Source organism: Pipistrellus kuhlii, unplaced genomic scaffold (genome assembly GCF_014108245.1).
Source record: "Pipistrellus kuhlii isolate mPipKuh1 unplaced genomic scaffold, mPipKuh1.p scaffold_m20_p_15, whole genome shotgun sequence".
NCBI lineage: Eukaryota > Metazoa > Chordata > Mammalia > Chiroptera > Vespertilionidae > Pipistrellus > Pipistrellus kuhlii.
This window is the reverse complement of record NW_023425460.1, coordinates 15410415-15429316: the sequence shown is the minus strand read 5'-3', so window position 1 is coordinate 15429316 and position 18902 is coordinate 15410415. Positions and strand designations below refer to the sequence as shown.

General features: G+C 36.2%; 1 protein-coding gene across 13 annotated transcripts in view; it reads right to left on the bottom strand.

Annotated features, from left to right (window-relative positions):
• Positions 1-719: 719 nt before the first annotated feature.
• JMJD1C (jumonji domain containing 1C) overlaps positions 720-18902 on the bottom strand; it is a 183760-nt gene continuing 165577 nt past the window's right edge. For 12 of the 13 annotated variants that reach the window (XM_036438351.2, XM_036438352.2, XM_045581820.1 and 9 more), the window contains 8 exons: positions 16948-17116; positions 15795-15885; positions 14965-15095; positions 14490-14612; positions 9642-9781; positions 8324-8500; positions 1967-2098; positions 720-1636 (listed from right to left, as the gene is read on the bottom strand). In XM_036438351.2, coding sequence (XP_036294244.1) covers positions 1547-1636; positions 1967-2098; positions 8324-8500; positions 9642-9781; positions 14490-14612; positions 14965-15095; positions 15795-15885; positions 16948-17116 — 1053 coding nt within the window. In that variant the 3' untranslated portion in view covers positions 720-1546. The remainder of the gene's footprint in view (positions 1637-1966; positions 2099-8323; positions 8501-9641; positions 9782-14489; positions 14613-14964; positions 15096-15794; positions 15886-16947; positions 17117-18902) is intronic. The other variant, XM_036438357.2, reaches the window with a different exon arrangement.

Sequence of the window (18902 nt, the reverse complement as noted above, 5' to 3'; positions counted from 1 at the left end):
CCTCTATAAAAATTGTAAAAAAAAAAAGAAAGAAAAAATTGCATACTTATAATCATAGCTTTTAAAATTCATGTATAGATTCCCTGCTCTCCCCCCCCCCCTTTTTTTTACTAAATGTTTGATAAGTAAATGATAGTTACCTGCATTCTTGTTTTGTTGGGACAAGTAAGCTGAGGACACTTGTTTAATATTAGAGACCAGATGCACAAATTCATGCACTGGGGGTGGTTTGCCCTTCAGGCCAGTCTGTGCTCTCTTGTAATCGGGACCCCTTGGGGGATGTAGTAGCAGAGCGCCAAGAGGCAGGCGGCCAGGGAGGAGCCAGAACTGAGCCTGGGTGCCATGCCACTTGTGCTCATTCCAGCCTGCTGCGCCTGCCACTGCCAGTGGGTAGTGCCACTGCAGAGTGGGGACAGGCTTCTGCCACCGCAGCTGCTCACCAGCCGAGCCCAGCTTCTGGCTTTTGGGCACTCTCCCGTGGGAGCACGCTAACCAGGGGCAGCGCCTATATGGTCTGCCCTTGGCGGTCAGTGTGCATCATAGCAACTGTTGACCGGTTGCTCAGGATTTTATATATATATAGATGGCTAATAAAGTTGGAAGAAAGCTGGAAAAAAAAAGCTTACAAGGATAAAAGGTAAGGGGGAAATGTTTCAGAAAAGAACACAATACCACAAGAAAATGCTGTTAATCACTTTGATACGGATGAAGCAAGCCAATTTTTGATAAAGTCCTTTTAATGGAAAATGTAAAACCCCTTTCAACTTCCATGTACAAAGCCATATGTAACACTTGCACTTAACAAATAAAAGCAAGCCAATGTTTAAAAAAATACATCATTAAATGTATATATGTATATATTTACATAGCATATTAAGTTTAATATTTAGCTTTAAAAGTCACATAAATTTTACCAAAATGAGACAATTTTAAATAAATTACACCTTTTGAAAATGTTTAATTGTACAGTCAAGAACTTCAACAAAATATCGAAGTGTCTGTATTTAGTATCTGCTTTATATACTTTATATTTTACAATTTTTACAATTATTTGGCAGTAATTTTCTGATTATGACACGAATGCTGTGCGATTCAGCAATTTCCCAAATGCAGGCAATAGCTGGTGTTTTGTCCTATTCTCACAGTAACTGTCTCAATGTAGTGAAAAATATCAGTTATTTTAGTAAACTGTACAAGGTCACATTTACACTTGATCAACAATATAGCATAGAATTTTGTATTTTTTTTTCCAAAAATAAATACATCATTTTAAATCTGGCATTTTCACAAACATCATATACACTATAATACAAAAGCAGCTATGAAGTGCTGCTTTTTAAATGTAGCTTGTTTTAATAACTAACATTGAATCATAGGAGCTGTGACTTACGCTATACCGCTGTGATGTCAGTAACAAGTAATTACTACAAAGAGAATTTCTTGGCACTGATGGTTTTATGAAGCTCAAGTCAGTGTGCATACATATCATTGTTCAAGAGCAAGTAATCCCACTTCAATGGCCTAAAAACAGCAAACTGGAACACACCTAATTTTCTTCCATATCCTCTGCTTCCTCTTCATGTATTTTCAAAGCTCTTACCACTTCCTTGACTGCATGATACAAGATGTTTTTAACCTGAAACAGATGTTTTGGAGTTATGCTAAGATTTAAAATTAACAAATATTAACTGCTATATTAAAAACTTTTAAAGGAAAGCCAAATTCAAGGGAAATAAATGTCAAAGATAATAAAAAAATGTCAAAGTTAACTTCTGGTTGTTAAACCAAAAGTTAAAATCAGGGCCACTAAAAGTTATACAATTAAGTGCATAGTGGGGTTAATCTTTGGTCATTACCCAAATGTGAAAAACTAGGCCATGATGGCCTATACTGTTATGCATGTATTAATATTTCTGAATATAAAAAGTCTGCAGAACAGAAGCTAGTTAGAAAATTCATCTCTTACCTGTAATTTATCATCATAATTGATTTCATCCTTCAAAAGTCTCAATTCCTGTGTTAAATGAAATGATTGTACGAGATGTTCTGGAGACACAAAGTCTTCAGTTACCTGAATACAGCTGTGAAAATTCTGAACCTATCCCCAAAACAAAAGCAGTGAAATGTAATTTTAGGAGGTGAGGATAGCGAAGTTATCTGTTAATAACAATGGACAATTCACCAAAATATAAATGCATTTCAAAGCAGAAGTCCACACTTTCTCAAAAAGTTCTGCCACTGAACAACTTCATGTAAAATGACTGTAATTGGAATGTTTTTAAAAGATGAAAAGTTTTCCAGGAATCCTTTAGAGAGGCTGATAATCAGATCTTAGATCACCAATTTTGTTAAGGCAGGTTTTTGGTTACCTATAAACAAACAGTGCAATCCATCTGGATGTTTGTTGTTGCTCCTTTGGCTGCTAGCCTTTTCAGCACTTCAGTTAAGTTTAAGAACAGAGAGTAAAGAAAATGAAACTTAGTTTATTTTTTTTAGGAACTGGGATGGAAACTGTAGTTTCGGATAGATTGATAAGAGTTTTAGAATTTATGCTAGTATTTTGTAGAATTGTGCCGTTTTTCCCAAATTAACCAATTAAAAATATCCTTCAATCTTTGGTGGCATCAGTACTATAACTGCTTTTCAACAGTTGTCTCTCTCCTGACTAAATTGTTTTCATAAGAAGCAGGTAAATGTTCTGTTACTTGTCCAACATGTACAAAGCATACTTCACTCTTCATAGAACTCCTTTTTATTAAGGATCAGTATAATGACAAAGGAAGGACCAAGTTGATCTAATCTTGAATTTGTGATGTTTCTTGGTTGTCTTCTCAAGATTATTAAAAGATGTAAGATTCACAGGAAATGAAAAATAAATGCGAGCTGAACACTTAAGACATTTCATTTTTAAAAAAATATATCTTATTGATTTTTTACAGAAAAGAAACAAGAGAGAGAGTTAGAAACATCGATGAGAGAAAATCATCGATCAGCTGCCTCTTGCACGACCCCTACAGGGGATGTGCTGGCAACCAAGATACATGCCTTTGACTGGAATCGAACCCGGGACCCTTGAGTCCACAGGTTGACACTCTATCCACTGAGCCAAACTGGTTTTGGCTATTCCATTTTTTTAAAGAATAGAAATAAATTTAATTAGGAGGAGTGAGAAGAGGGAGATAGTAAGAGTGAGAATAGAGACTGTGGAAAAACCTAATTAATGATAGGGAAATGGAATTCCAATTCCTCCTCTGGGCATAATGATCATCTGAATAGCTGCTGAAGTGTGCAGAGTTCTTTAAAAACTAGCACTGTGCCCCTATTGGTAACTATGTAGATAGCATATAGATCTATGAATATAGTAGGTTGCTGGTTCCTTAGTCTGGAGGATGAACATAGAGGATGCCTCACATTTTCAGCATTGCTGTTTAGTTTCACTACACCTGCAGTATGTATCTGTAGAGTAGAAGCTCTGTATTTCAGAGCATGAAACTATGGATAAGAGGTTCAGCATCTGTTCCAAGATTTAAATATAACAAAATTTTTTTTAATCACAAGTGAAATTTGCTCTCTATAATCTAAGTGAAATTTCTACATATTTCAAAACAGGTTTTCCTATGTTCTTACGTGTACAGTCAAAACTGGAAGTTAGCCTAGCAAGTTTGGCTTCATGGATAGAGTGAGTGTTGCCTGTGGATTGAAGGGTCCTGGGTTTGATTCTGATCAAGGGCACATGTCCGGGTTTCAGGCTTGATGGGGAGGTGTTTAGGAGGCAGCCAATGGAGAATTCTCTCTCATAATTGTTTTAGTCACTCCTTTCCTTTCCTCTCCTTTCTCCTTCTCCTTCTCTTTTTCCTTTTCCTTCTCCTTCTCCTTCCCCTTCCCTTTCTGAAATCAATAAAAAAAATATTAAAACAAAAAAACCCTGGAAATTAGATTCCATTCTAGGTAAATATTCTAAAGTAGCCAAAGACACATAAGGAAAAGGCCAAAATTTGCGTATTTGTACCAAGAGCACACACAATATATATAAAAAATGGAAAGTCACAATTTTCATCTATATTTATGTAAAAACTATGTTGCATTTTCAGGCCTTCAGGCCTCACAAATACTTAAGTGAATTATTCTGAGTATGAGAGAGAGCAATAAAAAACAACCCAGAAATCCCTGTTCTCATGAAGCTTATATTCCTGTAGGGAGTTAAAAGCCAATCAAGAAAGTTAAGTAAAATTATGAAGCATGTTAAAAGGTAATGACAGCAATGGAGAAAAAGCAGGGATGATGACTGGTAATTGGGGGACATAATTTGCAGTTCTGTTTTATTTATTTATTTTTTTTAAATATATATTTTATTGATTTTTTTACAGAGAGGAAGAGGGATAGAGAGTTAGAATCATAGATCAGCTGCACTCCTGCACACCCCCCACTGGGGATGTGCCCACAACCAAGGTACATGCCCTTGACTGGAATCAAACCTGGGACCTTTCAGTCCGCAGGCCGACGCTCTATCCACTGAGCCAAACCAGTTTCGGCAATAATTTGCAGTTTTAAACTGGTGTATTAGGTAAGACCTCACTGAGAAGGTGATATTTGGGCAAAGCCTTAAAGAATGTGAAGAAGTGCCAAAACTGGTTTGGCTCAGTGGCTAGAGCGTCAGCCTGTGGACTGAAAGTCCCAGGTTCAATTCCAGTCAAGGGCATGTACCTTGGTGACCGGCACATCCCCAGTCGGGGGTGTGTAAGAGGCGGCTGATTGATGTTGCTCTCTCATTGATGTTTCTAGCTTTCTACCTTCCTCTCTGTAAAAAAATCAATAAAATACATTAAAAAAAATGTGAAGAAGCAAATTGTACAGATATTGAAGAGGAAAAGAATTTTAGGCCAAAAAATAACAAATACCGTGGTCCTGGGGTAGGAACATGCAAAAACCACAAAGAGGTCAAGGTGGCAAGAGAGAAGAACAACAGTGGGAGAGAAAGTGAGGGGTATGTGTGGAGTGTGTACCCACAAGTGTGAAATAGGATAAATGTACAGATTAAGGCCTGTGAGGCTCTGAGCAGAGTGATGTAAACTAAAAACTAGACTTTTTAACAATTCTTTTTGCCTATTTTGAAAAACTCTGACTCTTCTCCCAGCCCCACCCCCAAAGGAAGCAGATATATCAGAAAGATGTATATTCATGGAATCTCCGTGGTAACAGTGGTTGCCTCTGGAGGAGAGTTCCTGCAGGTAGAGTTGAGAAAAAAAACTGGATTTAACCATGAACTCTTTTGTAATGTTTAAATGTTTAAAAATCATATAAAAGTATATTTTCAAAAGAAATATATTTTAGAACTGAATGTTCGTATGCAAAAAATTTGAATCTTGATCCATACTTTATACTATATATAGAAAAATTAATTAAAAATGGACCATAGAACTAAATGTAAGAATAACAACTAGAAAAATTCTAAAAGAAAGTGTAAGAGAAAATCGTTATGATCCTGGGCTAGGCCAAAAAAAAAAAAAAAAAAAAAAAAAATACAATAGATACAATATTACATAAAAGAAGAAAACTGAGCAATGAACTTCGAAATTTAAAATCTGCTTTTCGGAAGACACCATTAGGACAAGTCACATAATTGGGAGAATATACTTGCAAAGCACATAAGAACACTCAAATCTCAGTAAGAAAGAAGAAAATGCAATTATAAAAATAGACAAACTATTTGAACACACATTTACCAAGATAAATACAGATGGCAAATAAGCACAAATGAACAGATGAGTAATATATTTAGTTATTAAGAAAATGTAAATTAAAGAGATACTAATGCACATTTATTCAAATGCTTAAAAGCAAACTGACAATAAGTAGAGGAAATATAACTTATACATCTACTTTGGGGAATGGAAAATGGTACAACCACTTTGGAGATCAGCCGGGTGATTTCTTATCAGTTAATCATACATTCATCATGACCAGGCAATCCCACTACTCAGTATTTACCAAACTGAAATAAATCCTATGTGCATGCAAAATCCTTATGTGAAGCTTTATAGTGGCTTCCTTTATTATTGCCCTAAACTGGAAACAACCGACATGTTCTTCAATTGGTTAATGTATAAAAACCACTGTGGTACATTTATGTAATAAACAGTTAACTATAACTAGCAAGAAAAAGGAAAAAAATACTGATATACACAATATGGCTGAAACTCAAATACATTATATAAAATGACTGAAAGGATACATATTATACGATTGAAATTATGATAGTCTTATATAGGCAGAACTACAGGGACAGAAAACAGGTAAGCGGTTGTAGGAATATCAGGCGAGAGGAAAGGTTGACTAAAAAGGTGCACGAGGAAATTTCTTGGACTGATTGAAGTGCTCTATATTTTGTGTTGTGACCTATTTATTTGTCAAAAAGTACAAAACACTACACTAGTAAGAATCTATTTTATTATAAACAAACTAGAGGACTGGTGCAGGAAATTCATGCTCTGGGAGTTGGGGGGGGCTATGTCCCTCAGCCAGCCTGCACCTGCTCCCAGTCCTGCTTGCTGCTCCTTACTGTTTGGTACACTGCTCCTTAGTGCTGCCTTGGAGTGTGAGCCTGTCTTCTGGCTGAGTGGTGCCCCCACCTGTGGGAGCGCAATGATCACCAGGGGGCAGTTCCTGCATAGTGTCTGTCCCCTGGTGGTCAGAGTGCATCATAGCAACCAGTTGTTCTGCCATTTGGTTGATTTGCATGTTAGGGTTTTATTATATAGGATTGGAACTTAATGAAAAACAAAAACAAAACAAAAAACACCCTGCACCCTCCAGTTCAACACAGAAAATGGACATATAAGAATTTTCAAGGAAACTTGTGTTATCTTTTTCTGTTTTCTTTTTTTACTGTTTGAAGCATTACAAAGAGTAGATATGTCTCCTCCCCCTCTCCTCCCTTATCTCCCCTGAAAACTTGTATTATCAAAGAATTATTCCTACTTAAATATTTACTATACTTTTATCTTAAATAAGCTACTCCTTTGAGGGCATTTCCCCTTTGGATACAGATTAGCCATCCTATATAATAAAAGGCTAATATGCAAATTGTCCCCTCAATCAGGAGTTCGACCAGGGGCAGGGCTGGCTGGCCAACTCCTGTAGCCCCTCCCCTGGCCAGCCCAGCCCCAGGCCCTCTAGTTTTCTGATAAATGATCCAACATGTCTGAGCTATTCATGTAACTTCAGGGGAAAATAAAACAATTTAATATATTTATATTTTGTTATAAAAAATGCTATTTGAATAATAAGAGTGATAAATCTAAATCTAACCTTGAACCAGATCTCTTAAAGACTAAGCACCTTTTACTTGTTCCATAACAATAGTGTCACAGATGCTAAACAGACAGTAGTAGCATATATAGTTATAGGAAACTCCTTGGTAAAACTACACATAATATATATCCCAATTACGAGGTGGTGGAAGGGTATGAAATCAATTTTGAGGCAAACTAGCTTTTGGGGTTCTTGGTTTTCTTTGTACACTTTTGTTACCGCATGGCCTAACCTCATCTGTGGTAGCTCCAGATAGTTAAGGAAACCTAATGGATGCTTCCAATCTGTTCTGTACCAGGTGCCACACAATCCAGCCACAGAGAGAAGTATGTGTTTAGTTTTCAAGTTTCGTGGATCAATAGTTATAAAATTTACATACCATCTTTCTTTGGATGTCATTGCTATGTTGGCGACCTTAAAAAGTAGGAGGGACTCTGAAAGCCTGAATTTGGAAATAATTTAGCCAATAAAATTCATTCTACTCATACTGGGCGTGTTAAAAAAATGTATGACCTTGCCCAGAGGCATGGCTCAGTGGTTGATTAGCGACCTATGAACCAGGAGGTCACAGTTCGATCTCTGTTGGGCTGTATGCCCAGGCTGTGGCTTGCAGGAGGCAGCCGATTCTCATCATTGATGTTTCTATCTCTCCCTTCCTCTCTGAAACCAACAGGAATATATTTAAAAAACATGATCTCTAAGATTTAATACACACAGTCCTCCACTATTAAGTTTCAACTATAGAGAACCAAATATATAGTAAAGTGTTGAATTAATGTTGTCAATAGGTCCAATGACTTTAAAAGTGAAACCACATATAATGAAGCCAATTTTACCAGCCTAGTTGATATAAACAAGTTAAATTCCTATGGCATATGAATCGTTATGTGAGGAACTGCCGTATTTCTTTTTCCCTTAAGTCTTAAAAATTGTATTTCAATCCATTAAATCAGAAATAATACAAAAATGGAAATATGGCTGATGTTTAAGCAAGTTAAAGGTTTATCTATACCTGATGAAGTGTTCCTGCTGGTAAGACAATGGCATCACCAAGGAACTGAACAAGAGTGCAGGTTTTAACTCCATATTCCTCAAGCAGTCTTTGACGGAGCTTTTTGTTCACATACCAACTTTGATCACGTATTGGATCATGTTCTGGTAGAACTTCAAGTCCTTGCTCTTTTGAAATCTGAAATATGGATTGAAATTAAAATATGCACCCCAATTTCAGTAAGGGAAATGGTAAATCCACTTCCATTAAATTTCAATTTTCTTTACAAAGTCTTTTGTTCTTACAATCATATGGGATGATTGAGCTTAAGTTAGAGAAAATATTCTACAACCATTTGAAAAGCCAGAGGATATTAAGACATTGCACATTGATAACATTTATGCAGTGCTCTAAAAAAGGCACATTCCCTTCTCATCTCCTTCCACTGTGAAGTTTAGATTCCTTCCTTATAACTGTTTCAAGAGTACAATGTAGAGATGAGAAAAAGCTTAGTTCAGAAGCTTTTCCTGAAAGTCAAATAATTAATAAGTATGGACTTCATAAAAATTTCTTGATCTGCTCTTCTCTTAAGGTACTTTTTTCCTTTTAAGATAACCTTTATCCTATTAACTTCCTAACTCTTGACAAATCAACTTAAAAGGAACCATTTACTAATCACTGAATACCTTCTTTTTTAAAAAGCATAATTTGTAATATTTTAAATTAAAATACTGGTAAGTATTCTGGTATAAGATAGTAGATACAGGGCTATAGCCCTCTGCACTGACCAGAGCCCTATGTCCAATCAGAAGGAAAATGAAGTACTATAAGAAAAGCAGCAATTATGGCCCCCTAAAAAAATCTCTATAATTAGAAAATTTAGAAAATATTTGAACAAAGGGTGTTACATTCATTTAGAATGTCCAACAACCAAAATAAAGGTACAATTACTAAAAGTTTCAGTCTATTCAAGTAAGTTATATCTCAGCAATCAGATATGACCTGCCCCCGGTGAACAGCAAAAAGAAGTCAATACACAATAAAATAAAGACAGACCCTACGTTATTTAATGACTAGAAGCTCAGTGCACTAGCCTGGCCGGTGATCAGGGCCGATCTGTGGGGCGACCAACGGGGCAATCTGGGGGCAGCTCCTACATTGAGCATCTGCCCCCTGGTGATCAGTGTGTGTCACAGTGACCGGTAGTTCTGCTATTTGGTAAATTTGCATATTAGGCTTTTATTTTATAGGATCTTATTTTGAATGCCAAAAAAGTTTTATTAAAAATTAGTCTTTGCTTAAGGTGAAGAAATAAACAAAATTGCGAACTAAATTATACCTTCTGAAGAAATTCCCTTATCTTGTCAATGTCTTTCCCAGCATAAATATGCCACAGAGCACCAGGTATTTCACTTGAGTCCTTCAATCGTTTTCTTAAAATGTCATCCAAATCTTCTTCTTCAAATTTCTTGAGTACTCCTAAAACATCAGAGAATATTTTCAAATTGGTCAGCAAAGGCTACCAGCAGAAAGCCAAGTCTCCTAAAATTGACCTAGCAGAGGCAGCACAGTGCTTGATAGACTGGGACTTTTAAAGAGGAGACAAACCTCAAATGTTTCCTAATTCCTGGGAGATCTCACATATTATTTATCTGTAATCAAATGCAAATGTCCTACATGCTGTGGTTTTGAGGAAATAGCAGATCATTCTTTTGAAATGTTGGCAAACCAAAAACTGTACACACACACACACGTCTGGACAGAAAAGAAATGATAACTATGGTTATCTCTGAGTCTTCTTTTCCAAATTCCCAGTTTTACTATACTGACACATTTTTTAAAAAAAATATATTTTATTGATTTTGTACAGAGAGGAAGGGAGACAGATAGAGAGTTAGAAACATCGATGAGAGAGAGTCATCGATCAGCTGCCTCTTGCACACCCCCCACTGGGGATATGCCCGCAACCAAAGTATATGCCCTTGACTGGAATCGAACCCGGGACCCTTCAGTCCCCAAGCCGACGCTCTATCCATTGAGCCAAACCGGTCCCGGCTATACTGACACATTTTAAAGAAATGTTCTTTGAAGAAATCTAGTGCCTGCTACAATGAATACATCAGATGTTTCCTAATTTGTGACTGCAGAAATAAAAGCATTTTTATCTTTAAAATTATCTGTAAGGATTTCTTAACTCAAACATTTATTGTATGTTTACAAGTGCCAGACTCCGTCCTAGAATGTTGGGGATTATAGTTAAGACAGTCAAGACCTCGTAGAGTAAAAGAGGGTATTAATAAATGTAGACAAATAAACAAGAATATCATTAGTGAGTGCAGTCACAAGATGGGTTGGGTTCTGTTCTCAAATATAATTCTGATAATATATATTTATAAAATGCCAGTTAATGATTTTTTTAGTTATTCCTTATCTGGATATTTTTCCAATGATTTTTAGAGAGTGGAAGGAAGGGAAGGAATAGAGAGGAGAGGAGGGGAGGAGAGAGAAGCACAGATATGAGATAGACACACAGATTGGTTGCCTCCATTCACATCCCAACTGGGAGTCAAGAACGAAACTGCAACCCAGGTACCTCTCTTGACTGGAAATCAAATTCTTCAGTGTGGGCCAATGCTCTAACAACTGAGAAAACTGACCAGGCCCAGTTGATTGTTTTTAAATATAGTTTTAAGAAATATATATATATTTTATTGATTTTTTACAGAGAGGAAGGGAGAGGGATAGTTAGAAACATTGATGAGAGAGAAACACTAATCAGCCGCCTCCTGCATACTTCCCACTGGGGATTACCTGCAACCAAGGTACCTGCCCTTCATTCTGCGGGTATATGCTCTATCTACTGAGCTAAACCGGTTAGGGCTTAAATGTAGTTTTAAAAAATAACTATTTAAATTGATTTTTTTTTTTTTTTAAGAGAGGAAGGGAGGGATAGAAAATTAGAAACTTCGATGAGAGAGAAACATCGATGAGCTGCCTCCCGCACCTTCACCCCCAACCAGAGACGCGCCCGCAACCAAGGTACATGCCCCTGACTGGAACCGAACCCAGGACCCCTCAGTGCGCAGGCCAACACTCTGTCCACTGAGCCAAACAGGTTAGGGCTAAATTGATTTTTATTTGATTCTTTTTATTTTATTTTATTGATTTTGTTACAGAGAGGAAGAGAGAGGAATAGAGAGTTAGAAACATCAATGAGAGAGAATCATTGATCAGCCGCCTCTTGCACACCCCCTACTGGGGTTGTGCCCGCAACCAAGGTACATGCCCTTGACCGGAATCAAACCTGGGACCTTTCAGTCCGCAGACCGACATTCTATGCATTGAGCCAAACCGGTTTCGGCTGATTTTTATTTGATTCTTGTAAGTGTATGACTGGGGATCAAACCTGCAACCTTGGCTTATCAGGATGGTGCTCTAAGCAGTCGAGCTACCCAACCAGGGCTAATATGTTTCCTTTAACCAAATTATAATTTAACAACCTTAGATAAAAGTGTTTCAATTACTTTTTCTTTAACTTTTATTGCTCTATAAATTAAAATAAAATCATAAGAGAAAGTTTATTCTGTTTAATGAAGATCTCTAGTGGGAGATGATAATAATCAATGAAGTAGCTTTAACCGGTTTGGCTTCAGTGGATAAAACATCAAGAGTCCCGAGTTTGGCCGAAACTGATTTGGCTCAGTGGTAGAGTGTCGGTCTGTGGACTGAAAGGTCCCAGGTTCGATTCCGGTCAAGGGTAGGTACATTGGTTGCGGGCACATCCCTGGTAGAGGGTGTGCGAGAGGCAGCTGGTCGATGTTTCTCTCTCATCGGCTTTTCTAGCTCTCTCTCTCTCTCCCTTCATCTCTGTAAAAAAATCAATAAAATATATTTTAAAAAAAAGAGTCCCGGGTTTGATTCCGGTCAAGGGCACATGACATGCCTGGGTTGTGGGCTTGATCCACAGTGGAAGGCATGCAGAAGGCAGGTGAACATTGATTCTCTTTCATTATTAATGTTTCCATCTCTCCCTTTCTGAAATCAATTAAAAGAAAGAGAAAAAAAGAGTACAGTGAAATACAAAAGAGATAATTAACCCTGTGGCATCTCTGGCTTTGAAAGGATAAGTAATTTCAACCACAGGTCACACATTTCTGTGCTGCAGCTGGGACTATAACTCAATTGTCCTGACTCTTAAATCCTTGGGTATGGGAGAGGCAAAGGGTTTTTATCTATTACTAGAAGCCTGATGCATAAAATTTGTGCATGGGGGGGGGAGGGAGAAGGGGGAGAGAGAATCCCTTAGCCTGGCCTGCACCCTTTCCATCTGGGGCCCCTCAGACCTAAACTGACAATCAGACATCCCTCTTGCAATCTGGCACCACTGGCTCCTAACCACTCACCTGCCTGCCTGCCTAATGCACCTAACTGCTCCCATGACTGCCTAGTCACCCCTAATGGCCCTACCCTGATGGCTTGGTTGCCCTCAACGTGCATACGGCTGGGTTCCCTCAGCCCGGCCTAAGCCCTCTTGCAGTCCAGGAGCCCTCAGGGGATGTCCTTGGGGGAGCGGGCCTAAGCCAGCAGTAAGACATCCTTAGCTCTGCTACGGAGGCGGGAAAGGCTCCCAGCCACTGCTGCTGCACTTGCCAGCCATGAGCCCAGCTTCTGGCCGAATAGCACTCCTCCTGTGGGAGTGCACTGACCACCAGGGGCAGCTCCTGCACTAACTGTTTGCCCTCTGGTGATCAGTGTGGGTCACAGTGACTGGTTGTTCTACCAATTGGTCAATTTGCATATAGCCTTTTATGATATAGGATAATTGATAATCAATAGCAAAGGGACCTGAGAAACAATGTAAAAGTGAGTTTCTATAGTTTTGGGAGAATTTAGGATAGAATGTATTATAGAAGCTGTCAAATATACAGAAAAGTTTAGTGTATACTATAATGAAACTCTTGGCCACTAGCCACTAAGCTATACAAGCATTCTGGGCTCCAGATATAGATATGATGATCTAAGTCAGCGTTTTTCAACCGCTGTTCCACGGCACACTAGTGTGCCGCGAGATGTTGCCTGGTGTGCCGTAGGTGCAGACAAGACAAGAATTTTATAATTTTTCACTATTTTGTTTACTTAATATTTCATAATAAAGTAGTTATAAAATACTTTCTTTGTGTTTATTTTATTCCTATTCAAGAGAATTACTTTATATATAGTCAATATAGGCACAGAGTTAAATTTTTTAACATTTTCTAATGGTGGTGTGCCTCGTGACTTTTTTCATGAAACAAGTGTGCCTTTGCCCAAAAAAGGTTGAAAAACACTGATCTAAGTGATAGCTGGATGCCACCCATTTCACAGGAAGTGCATATAAACTAGAAAATGCATAAAATTAAATCTATAACTCTATGAACAGTATTAGGAGTCAGGGAGTAGTTTCATAGGAGTCAAGACCAGTATCTGAAGGTGACATAGTGATTAAACAGTGCCATTTATTTATAGAGGTGGCAAGTAATGAAAGGACCAGAAAGAAAAAATTTGCCAGATGTGAGAGCCACAGCACAAGTAATTTCAGTGGCGGAGCAGGTACAGAGCCCTACCTTATTCAGATGAAATGTGAAAGGGAGGCAACAGACACAGCAAAGAATTTGTTATGACAGCAAGAGTAATAGGATGATGGCAAGAACGACATGGTTTGGAAGAAGTTTTCTTTTGAAAAGGAAGGAATGGTCCAGAGTGCACTCCTACTCTGAAGAAAAGAAGCTAGGTAGTGGAGAGGGAAAATTTAAACGCCTATTTCTATAAAGAAGGGAATAACAGATAAATAAAGTTTCAGAAAGAAATCCAGAGGATGGAATCTAAAACCTATACACTGGATAGAATGTTATTTCTACTTTAAAAAGTGAGCTTTAACAGTCTATTTTCATTAACACAATATTTAATGCAAAGGGAAAGAGCAAATAAAAATATCCTTTTTTTAAATTACAATTTCTATTATGTAAAATAAACAACACACGGGTAAACAATCCCTTTTCAAGTAAAAAAGATTAGAATATCCCTATATCCATTGTAATTCTTTTTGTAATCTTGGCTGTTAACTCACAGGCTGACATTCTGGATAACACTATTGTGTGTGGTTATTCAACTGTTATTCCAAACATCACTATTCTTTAAGTTTCATTACCTGCTTTTGAGAGAATGCCATTTCCTTTTGCTATGCCAACATAGACTAGAATATTTACAACATCAGAAACTTCGACATGGAGATTTGTTGTTCCTATATCATGATCTTTAGCAGCAGCTACACCTGTATATGAAATAAAATTTTACTTGACTATTTTACATATCCCAAAACAGCTTTATGAGGAAAATTTAACAGTTAGTTTTACTCTCCATGATTCAAAACCTCCCCCCAAAAGTCACAATCCTGAAATATTACATAAAAAGTTAAATCAATAGAAAATGGAAATATTTTGAAAGGAATTAGCAGGTACTTATTTATATATGGATATTAACTCCTAATATATTGATTTAGAAAAATATTTCAATGAGTCATTAAAAGGATATATTTAGTGTAACCTAAAAATTATTAGACAATTTATCTATGGAGAGAAGTTAGTTAAAATTCCAAGTTGACGGAAATGCAAATATATACCTACCATAGGCACTGCACAACCTTGGTCCTAGATCAGGGCGCACAAAAAATGCTGGCAGATGAGAGGCCAAATTGAATTTTCCTTCTGGATTACAATATTCTGGCAATGGCAGGCTTTTAAAAAAATCTTCATACCTGAAAAATATTGGCTTATTTTTAACACAGACATATTTTTAAGTGCTTCCAAATATATAACTTTCACCTTGTTAAAAAACTTAAGGCCTCTGATAGGTAACACTTTTCCTGTTTAAATGAGTGTATAATACATCCGCAAGCAAAGAACAGAAGCCATACTGAAATGGCAATGCTGCCTAATCAACACAATTAAACACCATGAATAGGGAAGTCCCAAAGAATGCATCCTTGCCATGAGCATTCTTTCCTTTACTGTCCTAAAATAGACTCTTCCCTGCTGAGACTACAGAAATTCAATTTCTATTTTATTTATAAAATCCCCACTAGAGGATATTTTTTTCCATTGATTTTTAGGGAGAGTAAAAGGGAGGGGTAGAGACAGAAAGAAACATCAATGTGAGAGAGACATCAATTGGTGGCCTTCTGCATACGGAGATTGAGCCTGCAACCAACGTACATGCTCTTGAACAGAATCAAACCCACGACCCTTCAGTCCCAAGGCCTATTAACTCAACCATTGAGCCAAATCAGTTAAAGCCAGTTTTGCTTTTTAGTTTATTTTTAATTGAGGAAGAAAATGCTTAACAGTCACTTTTTTTGTTGTTCCTTATCTTCTGGGTATAAATCTCAGCTCAACTTCAAAAAGCTAAGTCAAAAAAATTTAATGAAACAACAAAAAACAAACTTCAAAAGATATACCTGGCTGGCATCATACTCTTGAATTCTTCTCCTGAAGGGCAATCTTTTAATTTTAAAATAACTGTTTCTCCACTTTTCGTTTTTTGCCGTTCTATAAAAAAATACAATTAATTACAAAAAAGGTAATCTTTGCCTTTTTATTTTTATTAATGTTTGGAGAGGAAGAAATGTAAAAAGTGAATGAATACATCAATTGTTGCACAGTAGGTATTTAATGAATGCGTGCATAATTGGCTTTTATTTCTTATGTACTTAGTTTTAAGACTTTTGTTCCTTATGCATATAAGTTCTTTAAAAAATACTACTACAATTTTTATTAAAATTACCTTTTTTTAATTTTCAGTGTTTTATATAAATTTCATAACTCAACTTCCAAAGGTTTATGAGGTTGCCAAATAATATTCCTCATGTGATATAAGTAACCATAATTAAAAGACTTGTTTATGGCCAAAAGAAATTAGATGTGGAATCAAGAATAGGATTCAGTCTCCTTTTTCCAAGCACAGCTGGTTCCTGACTTAGGATGGATCAACTAAACCATTTTTCAATGGTGTGAAAACTGGCATTCACTAGAAACTATTTTTCTAATTTTGAATTTTCCTCTTTTCCTATACTAGCTATGTGGTATTTTGTGTTTATTTTGCCCACTGTATGTAAGCTAATGTAACACTTACGGTAGTCTAGGCTAAAAGCTTGACATTCTATAGGTTAGGTCAGTGTTTGGCAAACTCGTTAGTCAACAGAGCCAAATATCAACAGTACAATTGAAATCTCTTTTGAGAGTCAAATTTTTTAAACTTAAACTTCTCTTAATGCCACTTTTTTTCAAAATAGACTCACCTAGGCAGTGGTATTTTATGTAAGAGCCATACTCAAGGGGCCAAACAGCCGCATGTGGCTTGTGAGCCGCAGTTTGCGGACCACGAGTTAGGTGAATGCATTTTGACTAATTTCAACTTACGACTTTATCAGGATGTAACCAATTGTAAGTTGAGGAACATATGTACTTGTTTCTTTTTATTAGACAACAAAGTAATATAGAAGTTTAAAAGATTAAAAATCTGTTAAATTGTATTTACAATTTATTGTTTTGGGGGAATACTAGTATGTTTAACAAAAAAACAGTAAACAAACAAAACAAAAATCAACGTACTTGAAACTTCTTCAAAACCATCCCAGAATTCCTTGACATTGCCATTTGAAATAATGCTGTCTTTGCAGTTCAGAAGATCAGCTTGGTGGTCTCCAAAATCAAGACTAATTGATTCTGACTTCCATAAGCTCATGTTCATTTTCTTATGTACACCAGAAACCACTGCAGGCTTATAAATAGATAAATAAAAGTTGAAAGATACATGGACACTTCCAAAATTAGACTCCATAAACACATACAACAAATGTTCAGTTTTAGTACTAATGACAAATTGAGAGAATAAGTGCTATCAAAAATGGGCCCTGACTTGGAAAGGGGTTCACAATACAGAATATGATTAAAAAGAAAAAGTGATAAGGGAATTCTGTGTATAATACAGTAAAAATTTCACTTCTAGACAGTATAAATATGATTTTTGGTTGCTTTATTTACAGATTAGTTTTTAGACACAATATAACCTACTCATTTGTATGTATGTAATATATGTATTAAGATTTTTAAAGCAAATTATATAAAAAAATCCTTGAGCTTAAAAGTTGATATACAGTTGGGACTAAAACATTTTTTGTTATTATATGTTTATTTCTAGTCTGCAGTTGCAAGATTTTTCAAAGAAAAGAAATGGGAAAAAAATAGTTATAGAGATAAAGAACCATTGAACGGACTATAGCGGGAAGACAAGGAAGGTTGGGTTGATGAATATAAATATAACCAATGGATACAAGGCATGGGAGGGTGGGGTAAGGAAGGCTAGAGGGAGATCAAGGTGGGGGAGGGAAAGGGAGACATATGTACTATTTATAATTCTTCAAATAATAAAAAATAATAATTAGTAATAATTTAAAAAGTTGATATACATTCTAAGTTTCCATTACTTAAACCACAGTTACATTTTTTTACCTTGACAAGGATCATAATAAATAAAAATATTAAACTAGGCATAACATTACATCTCAAGCCTAATGACTATTCTCTGAAAGTGAATCCCTCCTTTGAAATCCTATGAATTAAAAATCCCTCAAGGCTCTCTAAACTAAAAACCAACAATTGAAGCTTTATAGCTTTTAAAACTCCAATGCTGATGATTAAAAAACAAAACACAAAAAACACAAATCTCTTAGGCAACATGATGTATTCTCAGCCTGCTCCCTCGCCCCCACCTTAATTCCTTTATTATAAATGAAGATGAAAGTCTGGGATATAGAGAACACAAAGGTGTGACTTAAAAAGTCTTTTGTAAAAGAAGTTTAAGTACACTTAAATTAATAAAATAATTAAATTTAGGGAACCACAGAAGAATAACCTCTAGCTAGGGCTCTTATAACAATAGTCATCTCAAAACCAAAGAAAATAAAAAACCACCCTAAAATCTGGTTGACTACATGGATGACTGCTCCATTAAATTTACTTTAATGGGCTTAATGATATGTCCAACTATTATTAAAACAGTTCAGCAATTAGATAATTAACTATTGTTGGCAATTCACATATTAATTCTTAGCACCAATTATGCATATTCAATAACTCTTTTATCCAAACCTATGCCATTTTATCTGATGGTAACCAGCAGCTTAAGAAAAGATTTCTTAAACTTATAGGGGCAAGTTACTTAGACTATTCTGAAAAAGAACCCTTAGACTGCCATCATCCTCATCTTCCAAAAATTCTGAAAACTCCATGCCTCTCATTCCCCTCTAATTCAACTATCTGCTTGATGTCATTTTTAAAAAATAAATCTTTATTGCTCCTGCTTGATGTCATTTTAAAATGTCAGTTTAATTTGATTACTGAAGTAAATCTATTGTCTGTAGGATAAAGTACAAATTTTTTAAGTATGATATATAAAGGCCATTCATAATCTGAAAAATCAGATTCATAATCATAACTCTCATTTCTTTACCATTACTCCAAAGAACTCTTATATTATGTTCCAGACAAACAAAACTACTTACTAA